Raw genomic sequence first — 21,803 nt, 5'->3', positions numbered from 1 at the left:
CCATTTTCATGGGGAAGAAAACAAAACAAAACAGCTAAGAAGAAAGGAAATAAAATTAACAAAATTCTTTTACATTCCAGTCCGGGCAAAAATCTCAAATAATGAAAAGTGTGACTCAGAAGAAAGAAACTGGGCTTAATTTGAGACATGAGAAATAGTCAAATAAGAAATGTTTTTGATGCAATTATATCCATTTTAATCAATGTTTTATTCGATATAAATATTTATGTATGTATGTATGTATGTATGTATTTAGAAAGTAGGCTCCATGCCCAATGCAGGGCCTGAACTCATGACCCTGAGATCAAGAGTTATTAGATGCTCTACCAACTAGCCAGCAGGTGCCCCAAAGAAATTAATTTTTTTTAAATAAAAATTTAGGTCTTTCATTTTGTTTTTTCAGTTTACAGGTTTCTGCTTCCTATTTTGGCTTTTGAGAACAAACTAGTGGCAAGGAAATCAACACTTAAAACAGAAAAACATCAGTTCAGAATCAAGCCTGTCTCAAACAGTCTTATCTATAAAATGAAATGCAAGTGCTGAATAAGACGCTATAAACAGTTTCCACTTGGCTTCTCTACATCTGTAAGGTTGTATCAGGATAATTTGACTACAAGTCTAGGAAACACCTTAACTAGAAGATAATAGGCACTTCAGGGATGCCAATAAACACAACACTCAGCACTTAGAGATCATCACACTGTGGACTTTCTGCTGGCCTTTGAAAGATAGTGAAGAGAGTAAGGATATAATACACTAGTACTTCTGCTCACTATGCTCTACAGACACACAGTAGCAGAAAGGCATAATTTCCCCCTTTCTGTCTTACAAATATATTTCATTCATTTTAGTGAGTCATGATTTATTCCAAGCGATTTTATGAGAAATTTTTCATTCCCGATTGTAATAAAGTATGTGAAGCAAGGACTGAACTTCAGCTTCTCTCGACTTCTCTCGAAATCTGTGCTTACTCTCCCTGGTCTTTACAGCTCTCACGACTCTCTGAAGTTAGGTTTGATTGACAGTCTAAGGATGGGGTTTTGGACAGTCTTATGTCAATAGACTATCTTATGTCAATTTGACTATCAATCAAACCTAACTTGAGCAGTAATCCATTTTGAGATCAGTTATTTGGGTGGGTAACTTTTCCTTAGAATTTTGCCAAAATAATTAGGGGCTCTACTTTATTACTTTGAAACCTAGTATTTGTGACTCTCTTTAAAAAAAATATATAATGTCTGGAAGAAAAGGATGTGTGGTAGGGGCAACATTAGCACTACCAAGACAAAATGCCTATTCTCTCTCAGTTACCATCATCTATTTATTTAGGCTCCATTACTACCACAACTAGAATCCTTCTTTCTTTTAATAAATACCTTGATTATACTAGAGGAAGATACGCATTACCTGTAGGACCTATGGGTGGAAGGACTATTCGAAGAATAACCAAATTCCATAGTGTAATGTGATCGCTCTGTGGCTGGGGATGGCGGAGGGTTCAAAATCTAAACAGAAAAATAATTACATTATTAAAATAATAATAGTCTATGCCACACAAAGACCATTAGACTTTCTTACATGCTCTTCCTTCATCTGTTTGGTATTCCTTTCCATTACATGATCAGCACAATCCTTTCCCAAAGAACTGACCTCCAATAGTGCTTAAGAATGGGGCTCTCTACTCCCTAGAACACCATTTTGTCACGGCTACACAGCGCAATGTGATAAGAAGGAAATCTGTAAGTCACTGGTTTAAGTTCAGCACAGCTGGGTTCTGATTTTTTTTAAATTATAAATGTTTAGAGAAACATTACTGAGGTGGGAGAAATACCAGGTATGCTTCCTTTTTTAGAGAGGTCACAGAATGTAGATTCTAACCCTCTCAGGAGATACTACTCAGTAGTTCTACTTTTACCCAAACTATGAAATTACTGCCTAATGCTTTCAAACATGCTGGTTACTACACGGTAAACTTAAAGATTTAGATTTAAGAGTGCTTGCATGGTGGTGGTAAATTCTAGCTGTAAGCCCTCTATGCCTAAATTCTTTTTTTTTTTAGATTTTTTAAAATTATTTATTTATTTGACAGACAGAGATCACAAGTAGGCAGAGAGGCAGGCAGAGAGAGAGGGGGAAGCAGGCTCCCCGCTGAGCAGAGAGCCCGATGTGGGGCTCGATCCCAGGACCCTGGGATCATGACCCGAGCCAAAGGCAGAGGCTTTAACCCATTGAGCCACCCAGGCACCCCCTCTATGCCTAAATTCTATACTAAAAACCAAATTCTAAAGTCTCTTTACATTACCATCTTTAGTAGTACCAAACTTTAATTACCACTGAGTACCCCCCATTTAAATCTAGGATCCCATTTAACTTAGCATTCAAAGTCAAACAAAGGAAAACAGACTGCTTACTGCAGGGAAGTAAGTGCCTTTGGTGCTTGAAGAACTACTTGATGATGCTCCTGTGACATGAGCTCGGTCATAAGGGGGTCCACTGCTGCCCCCCATGATACTTAGGGAGCTGATCATTGATTTACCTCGAGACATTCCTAAAATGAAAGATAAATACTGAAGATGAATCAGATCTATAAAAATTATTTCCACCCATAAAATGTTTTTATTCAATACTAGGATTACAAATACCAATAGCCAAATGGTTTGATTTCAAAACAATTTATGCTCTCTTTTCCTAATAATAATTGAAAATACTTAATGGAGAAGAGAAATGAATATTCTCTAGAAGTGAACACTTCTGAGAGCTGGCCTAGAACAAGGCCAAGTAAATAGCTCCATCCCTTCTCTCCAAGGACGGAAGCAGAGCTCTTCAAAATAAGAAGTTTTCAACTTTAGAGGATCTGTAGAAGAAAAGGACTATGGAGTGTGGGCAGGACAGATTAAACAATAGATTTGCTCAGGAGGAAACTAATCCAGTTTTAAAGACATTAATACAAAGTACAGATTACTTCTTCATCTTCTGGATGTAAATGTTGTTGGAATCACAACCACCAATGCTAAAGAAGAAATTCTATTATTTTCCAAGTGACTTCCCATATTTCACTAACTGAAAATAGTTATAGCAAAAGGAATCACTATCATTAACAGTTTCAAAAATCTTATCTGTTTTCTTAGATTTATACCCAGAAAAAGTTCTTTTTTTTTTCTGAGAGATTTTGCCTGACACTTCCTTCTCCATATTCATTTAAAAAAAGACTTCTTTTCACTATGGGCACCAGAAGGCATTGAAAAGAAAGCCGTACTTCCCTAGGGCAATATGGTCTACCCAAGGACATTGAATTTCTGGCTATTGGTTATTATTTAGGCATAGCCTAATATATCCCTCCTTACTACCACTCAGCTATTTCCAAATCTCTGCTGAAAAGGAATCTTAATCTTTTTTTCCCCCCACCTTTAGTTGCTGGGCTCTGTAGTACTGAGGTCCCCTGGTAGTGTGCCTAAGGGACCTGTGGTTTATGACTCTCCACCAAATGTCTACCGATTTACTTTCAGGAGAGGACATCCAAAAATGCAGTGTATTTGTATGTGCAATAAATGCAGTTGGTATGTATAAATATGCGTTATTATATATTTGCTTCATAACCTTTTATAAAAAGAGTGCTAAAAGTAAAAGAGAACATTTGTTCTTACAATTTTTTAAACCCAAAGTAGTCTAGTTTGAAATAGACTCTAGGTAATACCCTGTTTCATAATGGAAAGTTGGCAATCCCGCCAGGATCCCAGACTTGATTCTCAGTGGATCAGTCTTAACTCACCTGGAAGAGATCCTGACAAAGAACTTGGATGTGGCACATAACCAAGGGGCACAGAAGCTGGTCCATGAACTACATAGTCATTAGTCATGGTTTCCCCATCTCCCTTCATACGCGGACACAACATTCTCTGGCAGATAAAGTATATAGTTCCAGACACAAAAATGGTGACAATTACTCCAATAACTGAACCAACGGTGTTGGTGGCCTGTGGAGCTGGTTCCTCAGTTGGATCTAAAATGAGAATGCAGTACAGTTATATAAAGGAGAAACAACTGTAGACTCAAGATAGTTATTAAAAAGAGGGCCTCTGAGTAGAATGTGAATTAGTGAAGACAACGCACAACCATTTTTTTTGTTTCTATGAATACTTACTCACCATGCCCCATTGGGCATACAGGTTAAGTATCACTAGAAATCAAAATGAACTATCTTTAAGTGAAGACAGAAATAAAACAATACATTGAAAAGTATATCTATAAACTGATGAAAAAAAGTGAATCATAGATTTAAACGTCATTTCTAACACAGAGATAAAATTTGTTCTACTTCATTTTGTATGTCATAAAGTAACATGGTTATTTTGAATTTCAGAGGAAATTTTAGGCTCAAAAGGGATGGACCTAGGAAAGTCATCAAATGTTTTACCCGGCATAATGAAGAAGCCAAAAGCAGCTCTGAGCATGATTTTAGGTTTGAAAAGTGACATCCAGGCCTGGTGAAGGGAGATTAGAAGCTAAAGAGAGCATTAGCTCTTGCGCCCAATATGCTAGTGCTTTCAGGGTGAGTCTATTGCCTGAGTACTTACAAAGGCCAGAACTTGAGAGCATGAGAGGACGACCCTGCCTATGGCATTCACCTTTACCAGATCCGTGAGCTATGTGAGGCTTTAGAAGCAGGGGGCATCAGTATCACAGGAAAAGGTAAACAGTAAAAGGGCTCAAGTTTAGAGCATTACTCCTCTATTTGGAAGGAAAATCGTTCCATTCTGAATAGTTGGACCATATCTCACACCGCAGCTCTTTCTTTCGTTCGTGTGTGCGTGTGTGTGTGTATATGTATGTGTTGTGTGTGTGTGTGTATATATATATATTTTTTTTTTTTTTTGAGACAGTGAGAGAGCAAGCAAGAGAGAGCAGAGAGGAGGGACAGAGGTGGAGGGAGTGGGAGAAAATCCAAGGCAGACTCCTCGCTGAGCACAGATCCCTACAGGAGGCTCAATTCCATGACCCCGAGATCATGAGCTGAGCCAAAATCAAGAGTCAGATGCTTAACCGGCTGACCATTCAGGGGCCTTACACTTGCAGATTCCTTAAAAAACCTTTCTTCTGCTTCATCTTACCTTAAATCTCCCACCCACACAGCTGAATTTGCCCTCCACTAGATTAAATAAATGAGAGAAAATGCTATCACTAAGTTACAGGATATGCAGGAGCTGGCAGTTAGATATTTTGTCTGTGGACTCTGGGATACAGATTCCCCCTACTCCTTGTGAGCAGCCATCTATCTTTCTTATCCCTTTCCAATGCCTTGGCATTACCTTCTAATGCCAAGATGCAAGAAAGGATAGTTTATACTCACTATTTCCAATTCTTAGTCTTCACATCTTAACTCACTGAAATCACGCTTCTATCTTCATGGCCACAGTGAAACTTGTCTGACAAAGGTCAAAATTCTCCTATTTGCCATATTCACTAAACTCTTCATCTTACTGACCTCTCCAACCATTCAATACCGATGGCTCTTGTTTTCTTCTCAAAAATGTGTAATCAATACCCTTCCAAAATACCACTCTCTTACTTTTACTATCTCTGACTATTCTTTTTCTGTTTCCATTTGTTGGCTTCCTTCTCTTTCATCTCTTAAGTGCAGGTGTTTGCCAGAGTTCTGTCTCTGTCCCGCTATTTTCCTCTACTTAACTCTCTAAGAGACTTCATCCACTGCCTAAGCTTCAATTATCTTTAATAAATTGAAGAGGCCAAATATCTCTCTTGAGCTAAAGACTCATACAACTGACAACAACTTCCTGAATAGCTTCAATGGGATATCCCATTGACAACCTGAATGCAACCTATCTACCCTGCATTCATCTTCACCAATATCCAACAGGTTTTGTGGATTTCAGGGTAAAGCAGATCATAAATAAATGATGGTACTTGTGGCAAATCAAAGGCATTTAAATTAAATTTTAAAAAGTAATAAAAAACCTATATCAGACAAATATTATATCTGCAGCCCAAGATATGGAATGATTCTTCAGTTTTCAGTCTCTGCTATATGTTCCCGTTAATGACTCCAGTCACTCGGTGTGGTGCTTGTAAGTCAACCTAAACGTGTCAGGTTACAAAAACTTTTTTATTCTATTTCTAAAATCTAACCCCTCCTTTCCACCACCACTGCTTCTCTTGATTTAGATAATCATCTTCTGCCTGAACTATAAGAGCCTCCTAAGTATTTTAAATTAGAGGCTGCAAGCCAATAGATGATGAAAAAAAATTAGTGTTGCAATCCTCATTTTAAAACAGAAGACTTCGGAAAAAAAAAATAAAACAGAAAACTTCAGAATACATTCTTTATCATACGGGTAAGTACTGCTGTATGACGCTTTTGTTTCTTTATGTGAACACCCACATTTTTGTATTCCTCTTGATGTGATCAGTAAGTGTGAAAGCAATCAACCTAACATTTCCCTGCCTATAATCTTATACTTAAAATCCATCTAATTTTACAGCTTTCACAATTACATAGCCATGCCAGTCCTTTACTTAAGCTTCTCAATGGCTCTCTGTTACTCTGGATGCTGTCTAGGCTCTTTCAAAGAAAAGTCAAGTCTTCTCTAATCTCACCTTTACATGTTCTCTTGCTGGTACCCCTCCTCAAGACATTGCCTGTATTCTGGCAATCCCAGTTACATGTAGTTTCCCAAAGGTGCCTGTTTCACTCTGTTTTTGGATAGCATATTCCTCTGCTTGGAATACAATCTCTCCATTTATCTGTTTAATTAATGCTATCACTGATCAAGACCCAATCTTAAGTACCAGTTTTCTAAGATGTTGTTTCCTTGATGAACCCCATCTTCATTCCTAAAGATTGGACCACTCTCTTTTTAAAAAAATTTTTAAATTAACATATAATGTATTATTAGCCCCAGGGGTACAGGTCTATGAATCATCAGGCTTACACCTTCCCAGGACTCACCATAGCACATACCTTCCCCAATGTCCATAACCCAACCACCCTCTCCCTACCCCCACCCCCCAGCAACCCTCAGTTTGTTTTGTGAGATTAAGAGTCTCTTATGGTTTGTCTCCCTCCCGATCCCATCTTGTTTTATTTTTTCCTTCCCTACTCCCCAAGCCCCCCACTTTGCGTCTCAACGTCCTCCTATCAGGGAGATCATATGATAATTGTCTTTCTCTGACTGACTTATTTCGCTCAGCATAAGACCCTCTAGTGCCATCACAAATGGCAAGATTTCATTTCTTTTGATGGCTGCATATATTCCATTGTGTATATATACCACATCTTCTTTATCCATTCATCTGTTGATGGACATCTAGATTCTTTCCACAGTTTGGCTATTGTGGACATTGCTGCTATAACATTTGGGTGCATGGGCTCCTTCGGATCACTACATTTGTATCTTTAGGGTAAATACCCAGTAGTGCAATTGCCAAGTTGTAGGGTAGCTCTATTTTCAACTTTTTGAGGAACCTCCATGCTGTTTTCCAGAGTGGTTGCACCAGCTTGCATTCCCACCAACAGTGTAGGAGGGTTCCCCTTTCTCTGCATCCTCGCCAGCATCTGTCATTTCCTGACTTGTTAATTTTAGCCATTCTGACTTCTGAGAGGTGGCATCTCATTGTGATTTTGATTTGTATTTCCCTGATGCTGAGTGATGTGGAGCACTTCTCCATGTGTCTGTTGGCCATCTGGATGTCTTTGCAGAAATGTCTGTTCATGTCTTCTGCCCATTTCTTGACTGGATTTTTTGTTCTTTGGGTATTGAGTTTGATAAGTTCTTTATCGATTTTGGATACTAGCCCTTTATCTGATACGTTGTTTGCAAATATCTTCTCCCATTCTTTCAGTTGTCTTTTGGTTTTGTTGACTGTTTCCTTTGCTGTGCAAAAGCTTTTGATCTTGATCTTTGTCCTTTCTTCCCTTGCCTTTGGCAATGTTTCTAGGAAGAAGCTGCTGCTGGGGTCGAAGGGACCACTCTCTTTTTTTGATGCTAGTACTTATACAGATCTCTATTACAGTACACTTAGTATCACTTATTACATTCCCTTATCAAGAGTGTCAAGATCTATAGATCTTATATACACTGAATTGTTTAATTTTCTCACAGCCACCAAGCTAAATATTATCTTCATTTTAAACATAACAACAAATAATCTGCTGGTAAGAGGTGGAACTAGAATTCAAATCCATCTCCATTTAGCTTTAAAATCTTTATTCTTACTACTACCTTAACCAGAGAGGACTCTGAGAAACTTGGTACAGGAACCCTCAACACATGGCAGGTATTCAGTCAAAGTCTGCTGAATAAATGAATAGGTTCTAAAAGTCTTAGCAAGGATCCCATTTGAATTTTGTAAAAATACCAGCTTAAAGTTTTCATTACGTGTAAAGAGTTTTTAAATGAATTCTACCTAAATTCCATAAAATCAGTCTGACAGGAGAGGCGTGCCTTATGCTGAATTCTATTCAGAACTAAGTTTATCACTTTGGGATATATTTTATGTCAGGGCATTTGTCAATAGTTATGAAACTATCAGTTATGTACGCTAGAGTCCTTAGGCATAGGGGTATATATTGGCCTAAGAATCCTCAGCCTTCATTTTAAGGAAGCTCTTAAAGTCATTAAGAAACTGGTAGAAACATGTCAAAAAAAGTGAGAGATGATAAACATAAGCTAATGTTCAGAATCTCAAGTTTACACCACTGATTTCTACATATCTAAACGGTTTGAGAATTTCCTAACTTGAGTTGTGGCAAAATAATATTTACTCCTTTCTGATGTTTTCCTTAATGTTTCTGTGAAGATATTTGTGCAAAGAAAACTGCTATCTATAAGGAATTATTAAAGCAAAACAAAAAAATCCTGGTACAAATAATTAGCTTAACATTAATGCTTCTTTTCTTCTTCTTTTTTTTAAAGATTTTTATTCATTTGTTTTAGGGAGAAAGAGAGAGCACAGCAGGTGGAGAGGGAGAGAATCTCACACAGACTCCCAGCTGAGCAGGAAGCCCAATGTAGGGCTTGATCTCCTAACCCTGAGATCATGACCTAGCTGAAATCAAGAGCTGGATGCTTAACTGACTGAGCCACCTAGGCACCCCTAATGTTTGTTTCTTAATAAAGAAATACTAATTATAAGAGAAACTCACCTATGAAGAAAAGGAAAAAGTATTTTAAAAACTCCCATAAGAGCAATATATAAGGTTTTAGTCCTACTTACAACAATCCAATTCATCTGACTTGTCACTGCAATCCACATTATGATCACATTTCTTATGTTTTCCAATGCATTGACCGTTGGAACAGCGGAACTGATCAATTAAACAAAGCACTGGGGGAAAAATGTAAATAGTTTTCTTATTTTTACTAGCATGTAAAGTCAAAAAGTACTTTCTGGGTGTAAATGAAAAACAAATTAGACTTTAAAATATAACTTAAAAATTATTCTCTGGGGATTTCCATTGGTAGAGAGAAAAGAGTGGAAAAAAAGAAATCCAGCACGAAATTTCCTATTTTGTTCTTTATATGAAATTAGGATCCTCTTTCACTAATAATTCTGTTAAGAATTAAAGAATTCTATCTATGTGCATTTTTTTAAGGTTGATTTATTTATCTGAGAGGAGAAAGTGCACATGAGCAGTGGGGAGGGGCAGCAGGAGAAGGAGACTTCCTGCTAAGCAGGGAGCCCGACATGGGGCTGGATCCAAAGGACACTGGGATCGTGACCTGAGCGGAAGGCAGAGCTTAACCTACTAAGCCACCCAGGTGCCCTGTATGTGCATTTCTAGACATTAAACAATTCTAGAGAATTTGTTTTTACCATGTTAAAGGTTAGTGGTGCAAAGAGGAAAATATGAAACTATTTTATATTGTAATAAAGCTACTAATTCAGAGTTCACTGGAAACAAGGACTATTTTTACATACTGAAGGTCTAACTTCTGGGCCTCATCCCTCAATCTGCCAAGCTTATTAAGGTGTACAGACCCCATACACTTAAACCTATGTTTAAGTGGAGTAAAACAATTTGGAACATGCTACTAGTTTAAAGATCATAAAGTCAAATGTACTTGAAAAAAACCCCAAATCTACTAAGCCAAAACAATACTCTAAATTTCAAACAATTGAACATTAATGGAAAAAAAGGCGACACAACCAGGCCCCAGGAATTTTGCATACCTTCACAGTTCTTCTCATCTGATTTATCCTGGCAGTTTGCATCTCCATTGCATCGGAGGGCACCATCAATACACTGCCCACTGGCACATTGGAACTGGGATTCTGAGCATACAGGACAGTTGAGCTCATCACTATGGTCTTCACATTCAGTAAACCCATCACAGCGCCATGCCACAGGGATACAGTCAATTTCTCCCGTGAAACAAGTAAACTGCTGAGGAGAACATGTTGGAGGTTCTTCAAATGAACAAGGGGGAGAAAAGTGACAAAAACACAACAGTTACACAAATGTACAAACACACTTGAGTGAAGCTCATTTAATAATTAACATAGGCAAAACATTTTTTAATAGGTAAAATCTGTAAACTAACCCATCTAACCAGAGAAGAAATACAATATTTACACTACTACATTTAGATTTACCAACTTGCAAAACTATAAGACAGAAAGTTTGCTCATATATTATAATTCAAGTACGATTATTTGCAATCCATTATAATCTCACACATAACCGAGGGATAATCACTAAAATCATCAACCTACAAATGTTTTAAAGTTAGCCTAGAATTCATAAGTTTTCTAGTGCTGAGGTTCTCAAAGAGTGCTCCAGGAATAGGGGATCTACAAAGTCAAAACCATTTTATAATAATACCGAGATGCCATTTGCCTTTCTCGCTACACTTGCCCTGACTCATCAAAAGGAATGACTGGTAAAAGTCTTGGCACCTTAGCAAACTCAAGGCACTGGTATCAAACCATTACTAGTAGTCACTGCATTCCATACAACCACACACTCACAGTTTAAAAAAAAAAAAGCCAGTTTTATTTTTAAATGTTCTTGATGAATCAGTAAAAATATTAACTATATTAAAATCAACTCTTGGAATACATGCTGCCTCTTCAACAGAGTTTGAAAATGGGAAGAATGTGTAAAAATTCATGTTGTATACCTCAGTATGACAGTTTCTCATGGGAGACTGTGAGGTGTAAGCTCAACCCAAAATGGAACACCATTTTTATATTAAATTGAAAGAACTGACAATTAAACTATAGTCATTTACACTTAGGTATCTGGCAAGAAGTTAAAAAAGAAAAAATGAATTAGGGAGGAGAGAGTCAAGGTGGTAGAGGAGTAGGAGACCTCAGCTTCGTCTGGTCCCAGGAATTCGGCTAGATAGCTATCAAATCATTTTGAACACCTGTGAACTCAACTGGAGATCTATGAAAAAAATAACTGCAACTCTACAAATAGAAAAGTGACCACTTTCTGCAAGGTAGGAGGTGTGGAGAAGTGAATCTAAGGCCATATATTGGAAGATAAATTGAGGGGGAAGGGAGCCTCCAAAAGCCAGCACCCAAAAGTGATAGAGCAACACAGCACAAATCTCAGAATTTTAGAAGTCTGCCCTGGTGAGAGATGTCCCTGCCTGAAAGGTGCCAGGTGGCGAAGCAGGGCGGAATCCTGGGTGGGACAGTGTGGTCTCAGGATCCATGGGGTCACAAGACAACCAGGGGTGCCTGAGCCAGCAGAGTTCCCAGGCATTGGAGCAGGGAATGTGGCTGCAATCAGTGAGCTCAAGAGTGGGCTCTCAGCTTGGGGCTGCCATATACTGCCAACCCAGGCACCGTGGGGCAACTGCTCTCCAAGCAGGGGCCCAGCGAGCAGCAGAACCACAGCAAGACCCCACTTTCTCCCCTGGGGAGAGTGGCACAGGTGCACACCACACAATTCTGTAGGGGTTGGATCCCTGAAACGGAGTTGTGGGCCTGAGAAAGAAATGCTTGGTCACAGGCTGGGTGAGCACAGATAGTGGTCAGAGATGGAAGTGACTGACTGCTTTTCCCAGAGGGCACACTGAGGAATGGGGCCCCAGCTTTCTGTGCAGGGGCTGGAGATTGGGAAGCCACCATTTTCACCATCATCCTCTAAAGGGCATGGAAAGCCTTCAGGAAACAAAAGTCACAGAGGATAATCTGGAGCCACTTACTTACCTGCCTCCTGGCAGAGGCAGCGCAATTCCACCTGGGGCAAAGACACTTGAGAATCAATGCAACAGGCCCCTCCCCCAAAAGATCAGCACGAACATCCATCCAGCTAAGCCGAAGTTCACCCACGATCATACACAAATGCAAAACTACAGCACTAGGGGAAAATAGTATATAGAATTCATGGTTTTTTCCCCCATGATTCCTTAGTCTTTCCAATTTTAATTTTTTTGTCTTTCCTTATTCAACCAATTTCTTATTTTAGCAACTTTTAAAATTTTCATTTTTACAGTTAAATTCTATTCTTTTAATTTTTGTATATATATAAGTTTTTCTTTCTTTATAATTTTGGGATGCACTTTCTTCTAACAGACCAGAATACACCCAGAATCTAGCGTAGGAACCTGTTCTCTTTACCTGTCTGATCATATTATTTTTTTTACTTTACTTTTTTTTGTGCTAAAGTCTTTTTAAAAATTATCTTTCTAATCACATTCTATCTTCAATGTATTTAATTTTATTTTTTTGTGTATGTATGTGTGTGTGTGTGTGTGTGTATATATCTTTCTTTACAATTTTGAGATGTAATTTTTTCTAACAAACCAACCAAAATACACTCAGCACTGTCCTGTTCACCTGTTTATAATCTTTCTTGTTTTTTTTTTCTTTCAACATTCATTTTTACAGTTACATTCTATCCTTTAATTGTATTTAATTTTGTTTTTGTACATATAAAAGTTTTTCTTTCTTTACAATTTTGGGACCTAGTTTTCTCACAGACTAAAATATACACAGGATCCAATGCTCAGTTCTGTTCAAATGTCTGATTATATGCTTTTTTTTTTTTAATTTTAATTTTTGTCTTTTTTCCATTTGGGGTCTCTTCTGATTTTTCTCTGATATTCTCTGATATTTCTCTGGCGTTGCTGCCATTTTGGTACTCTGTTCTCTCATTCAGCTATTCTTCTCTGGACAGAATGACAAGACATAAAAACTTACCTCAAAAAAGAGAACAAGAGGCAGTACTGATTGCTAGGGACCTAATCAGTATGGATGTAAGTAAGATGTCAGAACTAGAGTTCAGAATAATGATTATAAAGATGTTAGCTGGGCTTGAAAAAAGCACAGAAGACACTAGAGAATCTCTTTCTGGAAAAATAAAAGAATTATAATCTAATCGAGTCAAATAATGCTATTAGTGAGATGCAATAAAAAAAATGGAGGCTTTAACTGCTAGGAGAAATGAGGCAGAAGAAAGAATTAGTGATACAGAAGACAAAATGATGGAGAATAAAGAAGTTGAAAAAAGGGAAATGAACAATTACTGGATCACAAGGGGAGAATTTGAGAGATAAGTGATACCATAAAGAGAAACGAGATTATAACTGAAGAGGAAAGAGAGGGGCAGTAAGTATACAGGAGCAAATTATACCAGAGAACTTCCCTAATTTGGGGAAGGAAATAGGCATTCAAGTCCAGGAGGCACAGGGAACACCCCTCAAAGTGAATAAAAATAGGTCAACACCCTCACATATAAAAGTGAAACCTGCAAATTTCAGAGAAAAGGAGAAAATCGTGAAAGCATCTCCGGACAAGAGGTCTGTAACCTACGAGGGTAGAAACATTAGACCGAACCACAGAGACCTAGCAGGCCAGAAAAGACTGGCATGATATATTCAGGGTGCAAAATGAGGAAAAATATGCAACCAAGAATACTTTATCCAGCTAGGATGTCATTCAAAATAGAGATATAAAAAACTTCCAGGACAAACAGAAACTAAAAGAATTCATGATCACTAAACCACCCCTGCAAGAAATATTGAAAGAGATTCCCTAAGTGAAGAGAGAGCCCAAAAGTAACACAGACCAGAAAGGAACAGAGACAATATAAAGAAATAGTGACTTTACAGATAATACAATGGCACTAAATTTGTATTTTTCAATAGTTACTCTGAATGGTAAATGGGCTAAATGCCCCAATCAAAAGATCAGTTTGGAAAAAAAACAAGACCACTGATATCCTGTCTGTAAGAGACTCATTTTAGGTCCAAAGACATCTCCAGGTTTAAACTCAGGGGATGGAAAACCATTTATCATGCTAATGGAATCAAAAGAAAGCTGGGTGGCAATCCTTATATCAGACAAATTAGATTTTAAACCAGATATGGTAATGAGAGATGAGGAGGGTCTATCCAACAAGAAGATCTAACAATTGTAAATATTTATGCCCCTAACATGGGAGCAGCCAATTAAATAAACCAACTGATAAAATTAAAGAAACACATTGATAATAATACAATAATAATAGGGGACATCAACACCCCATTTTACTGCAATGGACAGATTGTCTAAGCAGAACATCAACAAGGAAACAAGGGCTCTGAATGACACACTGGATTAGATGGACTTCACAGATATATTCAGAACATTCCATCTCAAAGCAAAAGAATACACATTCTTCTCAGGTGCACATGGAACATTCGCCAGAACAGATCATGTGCTGGGTCACAAATCAGGTTTCAACTGGTACCAAAAGACTGGGATCATTCCCCGCATATTTTCGGACAACAATGCTTTGAAACTTGAACTCCATCACAAGAGGAAAGTTGGAAAGAACTCAAATACAGGGAGGCTAAAGAGCATCCTACTAAAGAATGAATGAGTCAACCAGGAAATTAAAGAAGAATTTTAAAAATGCATGGAAACAAATGAAAATGAAAACATAACTGTTCAAAACCTTTGGGACACAGCAAAGGCGGTCCTAAGAGGGAAATATATAGCACTGTAAGCCTTACTCAAGAAAGGTCTCAAATACACAACATAACCCCCACCTGAAGGACTGGAGAAAGAACAGCAAGTTAAGTCTAAATCCAGCAGGAGAAGAGAAATAATAAAGCTTAGAGCAGAAATCAATGAAATAGAAACCAAAAGAACAGTACAAAAAGATCAATGAAACTAGAAGTTGGTTCTTTGAAAGACTTAATAACATTGGTAAACCCCTGGCCAGACTTATCACAAAGAAAAGAGAAGGGACCCAAATAAAATCATGAATGCAAGAGGAGAGATCAAACCAACACTGAAGAAATACAAACAATTTAAAGAACATATTATGAGTAATTATATGCCAACAAATTGGCAATCTGGAAGAAATGGATGCATTCCTAGAGATGTACAAACTACCAATACTGAAACAGGAAGAAAAAGAAAATCTGAACAGATACATAACCAGCAAGGAAATTGAAGCAGCAATCAAAATTTCCAAAAAACAAAAACAAAAACAAACCAAGAATCCAGGGCCAGATGGCTTCCCAGGGGAATTCAACCATTTCAAGAAGAACTAATACTTATTCTTCTGAAACTGTTTCAAAAAATAGAAATGGAAGGAAAACTTCTAAACTCCTTCTATAAGGGCAGCATTGCCTTGATCCCAAAGCCAGACAAAGACCCCACCAAAAGGGAGAGTTACAGACCAATATCTCTGATGAACATGGACGCAAAAATTCTCACCAAGACACCAGGTGAGGATTCAACAGTGAATTAAAAGGATTATTCACCATGACCAAGTGGGATTTATTCCTGGGCTGCAAGGGTGGTTCAACATCCACAAATCAATGTGATAACACTACATTAATAAAAGAAAAGACAAAAACCATATGATTTTTTTTAATAGATACAGAAAAAGCATCTGACAAAGTACAGCATCCTTTTTTTAATTAAAACTCTTCACAGTGTAGGGACAGAAGGAACATACCTCAATATCATAAAAGCCCTATACAAAAGCCCACAGTGAGTATCATTCTCAATGGGGAAAACTGAAAGCTTTTCCCCTTAGGTCAGGAACAAGGCAGGGAAGTCCACTATCACCACTGTTGTTCAACATAGTACTGGAAGTGCTAGCCTCAGCAATCAGACAACAAAAATAAATAAAAGGCATTTGAATTGGCAAAGAAGTCAAACCCTCATTCTCCCCAGATGACATGATACTCTATGTGGAAAACCCAAAAGACTCTACCCTAAAATTATTAAAACTCATAAAAGAATTCAGCAAAGTGGCAGGATATAAAATCAATGCACAGAAACCAGCTGCATTTCTCTATACTAACAATGAGACAGAGGAAAGAAAAATTAAGGACTTGATCCCATTTACAACTGCTCCCCAAACCATAAGATACCTAGGAATAAGTCTAACCAAAGAGGCAAAGGATCTATACTCAGAAAACTATAGAATGCTCATGAAAGAAACTGAGGAAGACACAAAGAAATGGAAAAATGTTCCATTCTCATGAATTGAAGAACAAATATTGTTAAAATGTCTGTGCTACCCATAGCCATCTACACATTCAATGCAATCCCTATCACAATACCATCAGAGCTGGAACAAATAATCCTAAAATTTGGAAGGAATCAGGAAAGACCCTGAATGGACAAAGAAAAGTTGAAAAAGAAAACCAAAGTGGATGGTGTCACAATTCCAGACTTAAAGCTCTATTACAAGGTTGTAATCATCAAGACAGTGTGGCACTGGCACAAAAAGAAATGCAAAGATCAATGTAACAGAATACAGAACCCAGAAATGCACCCTCAACTTAATGGTCAACTAATGTTTGACAAAGCAGGAAAGAATATCCCATGGAAAAAAGATGGTCTCTTCAACAAATGGTGTTCAGAAAATTGGACAGCCACATGCAGAAGAATGAAACTGGACCATTTCCTTATACTTTACACAAAAATAGACTCAAAATAGAGGAAAGACCTAAATATGAGACAAGAATCCATCAACATCCTAGAGGAGAAGACAGATAGCAACCTCTGTGACCTGGGCTGCAGCAAATTCTTGCTAGACATATCTCCAAAGGCAAGGGAAACAAAGGCAAAAATGAACTACTGGGACTTCATCAAGATAAGAAGCTTTTTGCACAACAACGGAAAGAGTTCATAAAACCAAAAGACAACCAACGGAGTGGGAGAATATATTTGCAGATGTCTTATCAAATAAAGGCCTAGTATCCAAAATATTTAAAGAACTTATCAAATGCAACACCCAATGAACAAATAATCCAATCAAGAAATGGGCAGAAGACATGAAGAGACATTTCTCCACAGACATACAAATGGCCAACATGAAAAAGTGCTCAATATCACTCAGCATCAGGGAAATATACAAATGAAAATCACAATGAGACACCACCTCACACCAGCCAGAACGCCTAAAATGAACAAGTCAGGAAATGACAGATGTTGTGAGGATGTGGAGAAAGGGGAACCCTCTTACACTGCTGATGGGAATGCAACCCTCTTACACTGTTGATGGGAATGCAGTCACTCTGAAAAGCAGTATGGAGGTTCCTCAGAAAGTTGATAACAGAGCTACCCTATGACCCAACAACTGCACTACTGGGTATTTACCCCAAAGATACAAATGTAGAGATCCAAAGGCACACATGCTCCCCAATGTTTATAGCAGCAATGTCCACAATAGCCAAACTATGGAAAGAGCCCATATGTCCAGTGACAGATGAATAAAGATGTGGTATATATACATACTATGGAATACTTCTCAGCCGTCAAAAAAAAAAAAATGAAATCTTGCCATTTGCAATGATGTAGACTGAACTGGAGGGTATTATGCTAAGTGAAATAAGTCAATCAGAGAAAGACAATAATCAAATGATCTCATTCATATGTGGAATTTAAGAAATAAAACAGAGGATCATATGGGAATAAAGGGAAAAAAATAAAATGAGATGAAATCAGAGAGGGAGACAAACCATAAGAGACTCCTAATCACAGGAAACAACCTGAGGGTTGCTGGAAGGGAGGGAGCAGGAGAATGGAGTAACCTGGGTGATGGACATTAAGGAGGGCAAGTGATGTAATGAGCACTGGGTGTTATATAAGACTGATGGATCACTGACCTCTACCACTGAAACTAATAATACATTATATGTTAATTAATTGAATTTAAATAAAAATGAATTAGTGAGCCTGTTACTTCAAGGAAAACAATGGCAAACATCACTGTACTTTTTCAACATATTATAACACTGGAGTTTTCAATCAGAAATTATAATTTTGGAAAACCTGTATCCAACACTGCAAGCTTGACAGATTCCCCCTACTTAAAAAAGTTTTTTCTAATGAGATTGGTGTGATATAAACATGTGATTTTTGATATTGTTTAAAATCTGAAGATCTGGAATTTCTGATTGGAATTCTAGTATTTCCAAATGACCATGGTGTAAAGTTACAAAATCATGCCTGGGTAAAATATCCATTCGGAGCACAAAACAGATCAATGGATTTTAATATAAGAGATTATGAAAAGTTAATATGGTTTCAAATTCCATACAGCAACTTAACCTACAGAAAACTATCACTTGTAATATCTGGTACAGAATTCAAAATATATACAATATTATTTGAAAAGACTATTACTATAGCTCTCTGTTCACCAACTACACTTCTGTATAAGGCTAAATTTCCTTATGTATTTCAACCAAAATCACATACTATAACAGATTGAATGCAGAAGCAGACATGAGAATCCTGCCACCACTGAAGAGATTTACAGAAATGTAAAAATGTCGCATTTCTCACTCAAATTATTTTGCTTCAGAAAATATAGCCAACTTTAACAGGTTTAACTTGAGAACATATATGGGTTTATTATTATTTTTAATGTTCTTGGTTTTAATTTCAACCACTAAATATAGATAAACATAACCTATGCAAACAAAAGGTGTTTGGGGTCCTCAATAATTTTTTAAAATGTAAAAGTTGCTGAGGTTGCTCTGAGAATTCCCATTCAAGCCCAATTTCCTTGTTTCTGCAAATGAGGATACTGAGGCTCAGAGAGGCTAAGTTACTGCCCAAGCTCACAGAGTTTCCTATACACAAGTGATAATTAAAAATAAAAGATAGGACCAGAAGGGCAGTCTCTTTAGTTTTAGCCCACTGCCTTTACTATTATAGCATAGCCGTGCTGACTTCATTTAAAAACCTGTTATTAAATTTACTAGATAACATAACTTTATTAACATGACTATGGATCGGAAAACCTTTTATCATTTTTTAAAAGATTTTATTTACTTGTTTGAGAGAGAGAGAGAGTGGGAGAGAGAAGGAGAGAGAATCTGAAGCAGACTCAATACTGAGCAAAGAGTCTGAAGTGGGGCTCAATCTCACAACTGCAAGATCGTGACCTGAGCAGAAACCAAGAGTTGGATGCTTAACCAAATGAAGCACCCAGGCGCCCCAAACCTTTATTTTTAAAATGGAGAATACTGTAAATCACAGGTGAACAGTTTGCATGGGGTATTTGAGATAGTATTTAGAGAGGAATTTGAGCCCATTACGTATTCAGCATTGTAACAGATCATGTGGAGATAAAAATAGGTAAAATATATGGTCCATGTTCTTAAAGAACTTTTAATTTGATTGGGGCTAGGAAGAGACTCATTAATATAACACAAAACATCACTCTGAATTGCATATCAGGCAAACTGTGGCAACAGTTCTACAATTCAGAGAAACAGGAGAACAATAATGGCTAGTGAAAGTTTAAAGATCATGAGGAGATGCTCCTTGAAAAATAACTAAGGTTTAGGATAGCATGAAAAAAGAAAAAAAAAACAACTCTGGAATACCACAAGTTAAGTCCACTGAGGTAAAGCAAAACAGGACATGCAACAGTAATCATCAAACTCTAAATAGCCAAACAAAAATAAGGTGAGATACAAAAGGCAATGGATAGGTAAGACAGGCTCAAATGAAAACACATCCTGAAGGTCAGGCAGATGAATTAAGATTCTGTATTTCATTTGCCTCCACAGTAAAATCAATGTTAAATTACAAAGACAAAACAAAACAAAATAAAAAAACAAAAAAAAAAAACCTTTAAAAAAAAAAGATTTTATTTATTTATTTGACAGAGAGAGAGAGAGAGGATGAGCACAACTAGGGGGAGCAGCAGGCAGAGGGAAAAGCAGGGAACCCAACTTGGGGTTCGACCCAGGACCCTGGGATCATGAGCTGAGCCAAAGGCAGATGTTTAACTGGTTGACTGAGCCACCCAAGTGCTCTCCCACCCCCCAAAATCTTTTTTTAGAAAAGATTTTATTTCATTTCTTAAATATTTTATTTATTTGACAGATAGAGAGCACAAGTACAGCAGGGGAACTGGCAGAGGGAGAGGGAAAAGCAGACTCCCCATTGAGCAGAGAGCCTGATGCAGGACTCGATCACAGGACCCTGGGATCATGACCTAGGCTAAAGGCAGACACTTAACCTACTGAGCCAGACCTGAGCTGAAGGCAGACGCTTAATCTACTGAGCTACACAGGTGCCCCCCAAAAGATTTTATTTTTTTTATAATCTCCATATCCAACGTGGGGCTCCAAATCACAACCCCGAGATCAAGAGTCACACACTCCACCAACTTAGCCAGCCAGCCACCAGAACAAAAAAAATCTTATACACAAACACTGACTGCAGTTTTTTTTTTTCTTAATTAAAAAAAAATTTTTTTTTGAAGATTTTATTTATTTGAGAGTGAGTGAGCAAAAGAGCACAAGCCAGCAGGAGAGGTAGAGGGAGAAGCAGACTCCCCACTGAGCAGGGAGCCTGATGTGGGGCTCCATCTAGGATCCCGGGATCATGACCTGAGCCAAAGGCAAACCCTTAAACTGACTGAGCCACCTAGGCGCCCCTGCAGTTTTATTCTTCAGAACCAAAAAACAAAACAATTAAAATGCCCTTCAACAGAATAAACTGTGGCATATTTTTACAATGAAACACCACTCAGTAATAAAAAGAAACAAATTACTGATGCACTCCTCTATATGGCTAAATCTCAAACTCTTAAGTAAAAGCATCAGACACAAAAAGAATACATATGGAGCACCTGGGTGGCTCAGTGGGTTGAAGCCTCAGCCTTCAGCTCAGGTCAAGATCCCAGGGTCCTGGGATTGAGCCCTACATCGGGCTTTCTGCTCGGCAGGGAGCCTGCTTCCCCCCACCCCCCTGCCTGCCTCTCTGCCTCCTTGTAATCTGTCAAATAAATAAATAAAATCTTAAAAAAAAAAAACACATGCCATGATTTCTACATAAAGTTCAAGAACAAGAAAAGCTAAATTATGGGGATAAAAATCAGAATAGTGGTTACTTCTAGAAAAGAAGTGGCTATGGAAGGATACAAGGGTACTTTTTTTTAATGACAACACTGTATATCCTGGTTTGAGTGTTGGTAACACATTTACTAAAAGGCTCCATTATTTTAATACATATATTTTTTAAAAAATTTAATACATGCATTTAAAATACTCACTAAATGTGAAGAAAAAACGCAAAGGTCTTTTAAAAGACATTTTCTAAGTGGAAGATGATATCCTTGACTCAGTTTTATCTATGTTACCATTACATAAAGGTAATTTTTCTAAGATTTGCCTTATTACAGTAAAACCTAGGAGCTTGATATGGAAATACTTGCTAATTTTTTTTTATTGTGGTAAAATATATGTGACAAAGTTTACTTATTTTTTAAAAGATTTTATTTATTTATTTGACAGAGCACAGGCATGGGGAGCAGTAGGGAGAGGGAGTGGGAGAAGCAGCCTCCCCTCAGAGCAGAG

The 21,803-nt window shown here is 37.6% G+C and overlaps 1 protein-coding gene across 1 annotated transcript in view; it reads right to left on the bottom strand.

Annotated features, from left to right (window-relative positions):
• The window catches only part of LRP6 (LDL receptor related protein 6), a 181,604-nt gene that overhangs the window by 6,761 nt on the left and 153,040 nt on the right, over positions 1-21,803 (bottom strand). Inside the window, exons 18-22 of the mRNA XM_047740549.1 lie at positions 10,189-10,425; positions 9,232-9,342; positions 3,770-4,000; positions 2,412-2,548; positions 1,408-1,505 (exon numbers count right to left, since the gene is read on the bottom strand). Coding sequence (XP_047596505.1) covers positions 1,408-1,505; positions 2,412-2,548; positions 3,770-4,000; positions 9,232-9,342; positions 10,189-10,425 — 814 coding nt within the window. The remainder of the gene's footprint in view (positions 1-1,407; positions 1,506-2,411; positions 2,549-3,769; positions 4,001-9,231; positions 9,343-10,188; positions 10,426-21,803) is intronic.

Source organism: Lutra lutra, chromosome 8 (assembly GCF_902655055.1).
Source record: "Lutra lutra chromosome 8, mLutLut1.2, whole genome shotgun sequence".
Taxonomy (NCBI): Eukaryota; Metazoa; Chordata; class Mammalia; order Carnivora; family Mustelidae; genus Lutra; species Lutra lutra.
The sequence above is the reverse complement of the archived record's forward strand: the minus strand, read 5'-3'. Positions and strand labels throughout refer to the sequence as shown.